This window comes from Lactuca virosa, chromosome 9 (assembly GCF_052849685.1).
Source record: "Lactuca virosa cultivar CGN04683 chromosome 9, Lactuca_virosa_CGN04683_v6, whole genome shotgun sequence".
Taxonomy (NCBI): Eukaryota; Viridiplantae; Streptophyta; class Magnoliopsida; order Asterales; family Asteraceae; genus Lactuca; species Lactuca virosa.
In genome coordinates this window covers 215,119,162-215,127,108 of record NC_136434.1, presented here as the reverse complement: position 1 = coordinate 215,127,108, position 7,947 = coordinate 215,119,162, and the positions used below count along the sequence as shown (strand labels likewise).

Sequence of the window (7,947 nt, the reverse complement as noted above, 5' to 3'; positions counted from 1 at the left end):
GACACTCGTTGATTTATGTTACGCAAAAGAGAGCGACATTAAAAAAGTGTCATCTCTTCAAAAAAATTAAGGATTTAGGTGACGCATTATTGCGTGCCCTTAAATTAGTGTCATAAGAAAAAAAATTAAAACACGGAGGGTGCTGTATGTTAAATGCGCGTCCTCTGTAATTGTCGCTTTATAATTTTAAAGAAACGCGCGTTCAGTAGATAAGGGGGAAATCGAAATACCCCAAAATTTTCAAAACCAGCTTTTCTATCTTCTTTCTATCTTTCATCTTAGAAATCGATTCTCCCCTCTCCTTCCTTCTCCCTCTTCTCCGATCCATTTAGTAGATAAGGGGGAAACTTATCTCCAGTCATGCTTCTCGCAAAACGGCGTTCGTGACACTCTATTCATTAAATTTACAGGTTCAATCTATAAAACTAATACGAAACAAACAAACTGGCCAATCAGAACGTTATGGATTCATCGATTTTCTTTCTCATTCATCCGCTGAGAAAATCCTCCAGACCTACAATGGAACCATGATGCCAAATACAGATCAAGCTTTCTGGTTAAACTGAGCGAGTTTTAGCACAGGAGAAAAGCGTGGAGAAAGCATTGGTTCAGATCTATCGATATTTGTGGGAGATTTGTCTCCAGATGTAACTGATTCAATGTCGAAGGTAACCCTAATTTCTCAAATTTCAAATCGAAGCTAGAAGGTAACCCTAATTTCCTCATTTTTTAAATCGAAGTTAAAAGGTAACCTTGATTTGACTCAGTAGTTCTAGGCTTTTAGATTTCTGACTTTGACCTTTATAACTACGATTCATCCCAAGATTTAGAAAACTACGTTGTTTATCCAACAACTTATCGTTTCAGAATTTTGGGAGAGAGAATCACGAATATGTGGTTTGCGCCCTACACTGCTGCTCCACTGTGTGCGACTCTTCTCTTCCCTAGCTTGTCTGCCTCCACCTAGCTTGACCGCATCCATGCCAGTTTCCCTGGTCAACCATTCAAATAAGTAATCTTTAGGTCTGAGTCCTTAAAGCTTCTTTTATTTTATGTATCATTTGTATGATTTTGGGATACATATTGTCTTGTTGCATTTATTTATCAGGTTATTCTGAAAACTGTTCCTGTAAGACGTGGTCACAAGCTGAGAATTACATGGCCAATGACACCTGGCATTCATCATTACATGGAAGGGCCAAGTAGGTATCTTGGACACTTAATTGGTCATGAAGGAGAAGGATCCCTCTTCTATGTCTTGAGGAAATTGGTTTGGGCAACAAGCTTGTCTGCTGGTGAATCAGACTGGAATGTAGAGTTTCTCTTTCTTTAAAGTGGTTATTGAATTAACTGATGCTGGACATGGTCAGTGTTTCCAGTCTTCTTTTTCTGTGTGTGTGTGTGTGTGTTCATTTCTTTCATGTTTATTTAGATACTGACATCATTTGTAATATATGTTTCATGAAAACACCAGCAAATGCTGAACATATAATTGGGCTCCTTTTCAAATACATTACACTCTTGCAACAATCTGGTGTTTGCAAGTGGATCTTTGATGAGGTACCTGAAAATAACAGCAAATATTATCATATCATGTTCATACTCTTTTTTTAAAAAAAAAAATCTAATGATGTTATTTTGTTAGATGATCCATATAGCTTTCTACAATCTGTGAGATGACTTTCCATTATCAGGACAAGATTCCTCCAATTGATTATGTTGTGAAATTTTCATCAAATATGTAGGTATTTGCACTTTTTATCATATTTTTTCTTTAGATTACTTATTTGAATAATCATTTTGATTTTGAACAACATTGCAGTTATACCCTTCAAAAGATTGGCTAGTTGGATCATTTTTACTTTCCACTTTTTCCCCTGAAGTTATTCAGTCTGCACTAAATGAGCTCACACCAAACAATGTCAGGTAGCGTATTATCTATCAATGAGTTTGTTAGTGTTGGATAAATTTATATGATTTCTCAATTATGCCCTTCTGGTTCTAGAATCTTTTGGGAGTCAACAAACTTTGATGGACATACTGAGATGACAGAACCATGGTATGGAACTGCATTTTCTGTTGAAAAAACCACTGGCTCCACCATTCAGGTATTACTTTTGACTTTTCTTTACATGTGTTTGACTTTGTAATCAGAATTATTTATTATATCACATGTGTAAATAAATTACAGGAATGGATGAAAAGAGCTCCTGAAGAAGACCTACATTTGCCCTGTCCTAATGTATTCATACCTACTGATTTGTCAATTAAGAACGTGAAAGAAAAGGTGTGAGTTGTGATTGGTGATATAATTTTTAATCATATCTCATTATCTTATTATCTTCCAATCTAACTCTGTTGTGGTGTTTTAAATTCTAAACAGGTGAACATTCCATTTTTATTGAGGAAATCACAATAATCAAGATTGTGGTATAAGCCTGACACAACATTTTCTACTCCAAAAGCATATGTTAAGTTGGATTTTAACTGCCCATTTGCTAGCAGTTCCCCTGAAGCAAATGTTCTTACTGATATTTCTACTCGGTTATTGATGGATTACTTGAATGAATACGGTTAGTCACAAAAGAAGTTTAAATCTACTTTCGGTTGAGTTTATGCTTTTTTATCTGATATAATATTTAACTCTCTTTTACACACACATATTTATTTGTTTACTATTGTTGTATTACATATTACATTATTAATACTCTTCTTATTTGTACATTTCAGCTTATGATGCTCAGGTTGCTGGTCTGTATTATGCCATTTCTCACACAAATAATGGTTTTCAGGTAAAAAAAATTCTCACTATTAATATATTATCTCTTGACACTTACTCTTTACTTGTGAACTTGTTTTTATTAACAATTCAGGTGACTTTGACTGGATATAGTCACAAGTTGGAGATCTTACTCGACACTGTAATAGCGAAAATTACAACTTTTGAAGTAAAAGCGGACAGGTTCTATGTGATCAAGGTATAAAAAAGGCATTGCTACTTATGTTATGTCGATGACTTTATATTGTTACTTATGTATGTGTAATTACATGTCTTTTTTATAGGAACTGGTGATAAAAGAATATGAAAATTACAAGTTTCAACAGCCATATCAGCAGGCCATGTATCACTGCTCATTACTTGTAAAAGCTGGATCATGGCCTTGGACTGATGCGCTTGAAGTTCTTTCTGTTCTTGAACCTGAACATCTTTCAAGATTTTATCCTCAAATTTTGTCAAGAATCTTCATAGAGTACTATGCAGCAGGTTTTTATACCATTACTATATATTCCAGTTATGTTTTTATTCTTCTTGTGTTATCTAAAGCTATACAACAACCAGGGAATATTGAATCAAATGAAGCCGAATTCATGATTCAACATGTTGAAGATGTAGTTTTTATGGGGACAAAACCTTTGTCTCAAGCTCTATTCCCATCACAGCATCTGACAAATAGGGTGGTCAACTTAGAAAAGGATGTTACATATTGCTATACTAAAGAGGGTATGAATCCAAGTGATGAAAATTCAGCTCTTCTTCACTACATTCAGGTAAGCATATTTTTTCAAGTATCATAAGATATAATGATGAATGAAATTGTTAATTGTTAATTGTGGTATGGTGTATATAATATATACATGTACATCAGGATGATTTTAAGTTGAATATCAAACTTCAGCTGGTTGCTCTTATTGCTAAACAACCAGCCTTTCACCAACTTAGATCAGTTGAGCAACTTGGTTACATCATTGTGCTTATGCAGAGGTATATGAAACACTTGCACTTATTCTATATTTTTTTTTATAAACGACCCAAATCTCATTTTGGATTTTTAATGAGAATCAATATTTATGAAATTGAATAATATTAGGAACGATTCTGGCATCCGTGGAGTGCAGTTCATCATACAATCTACAGTAAAGGTGGGCACTTTGTCATGTTTTTTTATTTGTTTGTATGATGTATGACTTGACTAATGTTGGGAAAATGGTCTCAAAGATTTCCAACTGTTTGCCCAATGAAAGATGATGAAGAAATAAGAACACAAAAATATACGTGGAAAACTCCAATACGAAAAAAAAAAACTAAGAGAGAAAATTCAGTATATGACAAATTATTACAGTCACATTCATTGATACTAATCCCGTTTCTTGGATTTACCTCTATGAGATGCCAGATGATGAATTCAAGGTCACAAGAGTTGTTTTTTCTTTATCAATTTGGAATTTTCGTATGAAAATATGAATATCGTTTATTGATCTGAATATCTAATACTATAATGGTGCAGAGCAATGTTAATGCACTGATTGAGATGAAGCTTGAGAAGCACGGGAACTTAAGAAAAGAATCTGTATACTTTTGGCGAGAAATCCAAGATGGTACCCTCAAATTTGATAGGAAAGATCACGAGGTATGGAGCTTTTTATAAATTTTCCCATTGTGTCATTTTCTTGATACTTTTATTTAAAATATTATTTATCCAGGGACAGAAGTTAATTGTTGGCAATGTAATGAGACAGGTGGTTGCATTGAAGCAGTTGAGCAAGGCAGAAATGATCCAATTTTTTTATGAACATATAAAAGCGGGTGTTCCATAAAAGAAGGCTTTAAGTGTGCAAGTCTTCTCGACCACACATGCTACAGAGGACACACGAGATGCAGGCGAGGGCAAAATTGTAAATATTGAAGATGCTTTCAGTTTCAGGAGATCAAGGCCTCTATATGGGTCCTTCAAAGGAGGTATCGGTCATATGAAGCTCTGAGGTATTTTATTTATTCTCAATCAAAACAAAATTAAAAGAGTTTGTTTGTTACAGTGAGGGATATTTTGGGTGGAATTTCACTGGTGGATCTATTTGTTATCTTGCTGCTGAGGTGTGTTTCTGATTTGAATTGAATCTATGAAAGTTGAATGTTTGATCAATGAAAATTGGGATAGATTGAAATCAACTTAGACATATTTTCTTTCTTTTTGATAGGGTGTCATTTTTTCCTTATAACACTTGGGCTTGAATATTTCCCTCCGCACGAATTCAATGTATTTGGCATAAAGATCTTCCACAGAAAGTTTGTTTCTAACAAAACTGAAAAGAGTTTGAAGCATTACTTTGATTTTTAGGATTACTTGGAGACTCATTGTCGTCTAACAGTTTGGACAACATTGATCTAACGAATTTGAAGCATGCCTACAGTGGTGGAGGGAAAACTAATAAATAAAGGTGAAGTTTGTTTCTAACTCAAGATTTTTTTTTTTGTTTTAGGTGACAATGGATCACAAGCCGCCAGACCTCACACTTGGGATACTAGCTGCCATCTAAAGGGTTGTACCTTTAACTTCTTACACTAACAAAAATCCAATCAAGATTTTGCTTGTTTAGTTGATTCTTTTTCTTAGGCATTCTTGACTCGTCTTGGATTAAAGCATTGTTATCTTATCAGCAAGTAATTACTTTCCAGCCACGCTCGGTGGTCAGCCGCCCATGACACCAAGTTCAACATTTTTACATGGTACACCAGGTGGCAAACCAATGACATGAAGGATCAGGTTATATAGTTAGGGATGTAGTATCAGGTTATATAGTTAAGGAAAACCCCTTAATAACAATGTACTATCAAATTAATATCAATGTATTTCAATTTTTGATAACTTGTTTGACATGATGTTATTGGATCGAATTGACTATTTTGGTATATATTTGTTTCCATATTTTTGTATTATGCGTAAATGAATATCGTAAAGGCACGTCGTAAATGCATATCGTAAATGGCTGTTGAAGTTTATGACACACAAATGTGTGTCATCTTCATTTATGACAGGGGCTTTAATGATACGCAATGCGTGTCATAAACGTGCGTCGTAAGGTTATGACACGCAAAAGCGTGTCGTCTCTCGTTATGACATGGCCTTCCTTGACACGCATTTGCGCGTCGTCTGAGAATTTTACGACATGTATTGCGCGTCGTAAAAGACTGTTTTTCTAGTAGTGGAGACTTTTGTACGAGTTGGGGGATTAAAATGATAATTTCCACTCCTGTTCACCCTCAAGTTAATGGTCAATATGAATCCGACAATAATATCTTAGTCAATAATATAAAGAAGAGGTTAGATGAGAAGAAAGGAAGATAGGCAGAAGAACTTCCTCTCGTCCTATGGGCAGATATGACCACTTCAAAGGTAGCCATTGGCCAAACTCCATACTCCTTGGTGTTTGGAATAGAAGTTGTGATCCCTACTGAAGTAGTAATCCCAACATCAAGATATCAATTGTAGGATCAACAGATCAACGGTAGGATCCTAGCCTAGGATTTCGACACTATTGATGAAATCAGGGATCTTGCCAAGATCCGCATTGTTGCTCATCAACAAAGGATCACTAAACCATATAACAAGAACATCAAAGTCATAAGGTTCCAAGTAGGTGACTTGGTACTTAGGAAAGCATTCCAAAATACCAAGGATCCTAGTGCGAGCAAGTTGGCACCTAAATGGGAAGGACCGTATCTCATCGATTCAAAAGTAGGAAAGGGGGCATATTGGCTAGCTACCCTTGAGGGCAACATCTTGCCGAGATCTTGGAATGTCATCCATCTAAAAGCATACTTCATGTAAGTTGTATCAATCATTTTCAAACAAACTCAAGGTACACTCTCTCTACCTTTTATTTTCATCTAATTCTTTTTATTCTTCTGAAATCTAATACTAACTTAAGCATCGGAAGGGCGTTAGCCAAGCTAGAGCCTACCCCAAGCTAACATTTGCAATGCGCAGGAACTCAAGGATCCTAACCTCCAAGGATCTGACACATAGGAATCCTAACATGCGATGATCCTGCCGTTATAGGATCTTGACATTCGAGGATCCTAGCATTTAGGGATACTAATAGATACATAGTTCTATGATATTTACGATTGCAATACGCAAAGTACCCTAGTAACTACGAATAGAGACTAATCATCTCTCTTATGACTAAGGGTACTTAATCCCCTCCAAGGTTTAAAGAGTTAATTACATCTTTCATACAAGTTAAGGATTCTACACCTCGCTTGGACGCACAAAATCTTATTGTGGGATGTGAATAAGGGGATCATTTCATGCTTTAGTGACTTGGTAAATCTCTTATTTCTGAATATATGTCAAGATCCTAACATTTAAACATAAGGTTTATAACACTTACGTGTTATCCTAAGTTGAGATCTTCCCCAGTGATTTCATAAGTTTTATAATACTTACGTGTTATCCTAAGTTTGGATCTTCCCCAGTGATTTCATAAGGTTTATAACACTTACATGTTATCCTAATTTGGGACCTTCCCTAGTGATTTCATAAGGTTAATAACGCTTATGTGTTGTCTTAAGTTGGGATTTCCCCTAGTAATTTACTGAAGTTTATCCTAATTTGGGACTTTCCCCAGTTACTTCTTAAAACTAATGTGTTATCTTAAGTTAGAATTATCTTCAAAAATTTATTGAACGTAATCGTGTTTGTCAAAAGATAGGATTTTTCCAGGAAACATCTAAGGCTTTGTAAACAGGATCCTCTCATGTTACATTTAAAGTTGGGGTTGTACACAGTTAATCCTTGAAGAGGGATCCTCTATGATTCACTAAGTAAAATCTTAACAGGGATCTTTCAAGTAAGGATCCTTCCATGTCTAATTCAAGGGATTGTGAACCCTAAGGAGCAAAAGGTTTTTTCTATCCTTTAAAATCATATTTTCCACATAATGTTCAAAGGTCTATTATCTTAAAAAGATCTTGACTATTTTAAGATTTTAATTTGATGTCTAACAAATTTCAGGTTGTTCAGGGTTCTTTCCATGATTCTAAATACGCAAGGATACCTAGAAATCCTATTGTTACAATCACATAAACTAACCATGAAAACAAAAGAATTTAAAACAACCATAGATGAAAGAAAAGAGTTATACATCGATTCCATAAAAAATGAA

General features: G+C 35.0%; 2 protein-coding genes and 1 long non-coding RNA gene across 3 annotated transcripts; all 3 read left to right on the top strand.

The window, feature by feature from the left end:
* The first annotated feature begins 1,817 nt into the window (after nt 1-1,817).
* Nucleotides 1,818-2,279, top strand: LOC145137949 (uncharacterized). The gene is made up of 3 exons (XR_013721283.1): nt 1,818-1,926; nt 2,006-2,108; nt 2,192-2,279. It is a non-coding gene; the product is annotated as an uncharacterized LOC145137949 (long non-coding RNA).
* A 152-nt stretch (nt 2,280-2,431) lies between these two features.
* LOC145140281 (insulin-degrading enzyme-like 1, peroxisomal) lies at nt 2,432-3,576 on the top strand. The gene is made up of 5 exons (XM_079073820.1): nt 2,432-2,573; nt 2,731-2,792; nt 2,874-2,978; nt 3,064-3,265; nt 3,341-3,576. The coding sequence occupies exons 1-5, from the start codon at nt 2,552-2,554 to the stop codon at nt 3,574-3,576; spliced, it is 627 nt and encodes a 208-aa protein (XP_078929946.1). The 5' UTR covers nt 2,432-2,551.
* A 59-nt stretch (nt 3,577-3,635) lies between these two features.
* LOC145137948 (insulin-degrading enzyme-like 1, peroxisomal) lies at nt 3,636-4,836 on the top strand. The gene is made up of 4 exons (XM_079072091.1): nt 3,636-3,763; nt 3,870-3,921; nt 4,287-4,409; nt 4,519-4,836. The coding sequence occupies exons 1-4, from the start codon at nt 3,756-3,758 to the stop codon at nt 4,594-4,596; spliced, it is 261 nt and encodes an 86-aa protein (XP_078928217.1). The 5' UTR covers nt 3,636-3,755; the 3' UTR covers nt 4,597-4,836.
* Nucleotides 4,837-7,947: the final 3,111 nt, after the last annotated feature.

Excerpts from the sequence above, each read along its gene's own strand:
- LOC145140281 (XM_079073820.1), top strand. The coding sequence starts at position 2,552 with ATGGATTACTTGAATGAATACG. Across the intron at positions 2,793-2,873 it reads ACACAAATAATGGTTTTCAG|GTGACTTTGACTGGATATAG; the intron begins GTAAAAAAAATT and ends TTAACAATTCAG. Across the intron at positions 2,979-3,063 it reads ACAGGTTCTATGTGATCAAG|GAACTGGTGATAAAAGAATA; the intron begins GTATAAAAAAGG and ends TCTTTTTTATAG.
- LOC145137948 (XM_079072091.1), top strand. Across the intron at positions 3,922-4,286 it reads TCATACAATCTACAGTAAAG|AGCAATGTTAATGCACTGAT; the intron begins GTGGGCACTTTG and ends ATAATGGTGCAG. Across the intron at positions 4,410-4,518 it reads TTGATAGGAAAGATCACGAG|GTGGTTGCATTGAAGCAGTT; the intron begins GTATGGAGCTTT and ends GTAATGAGACAG.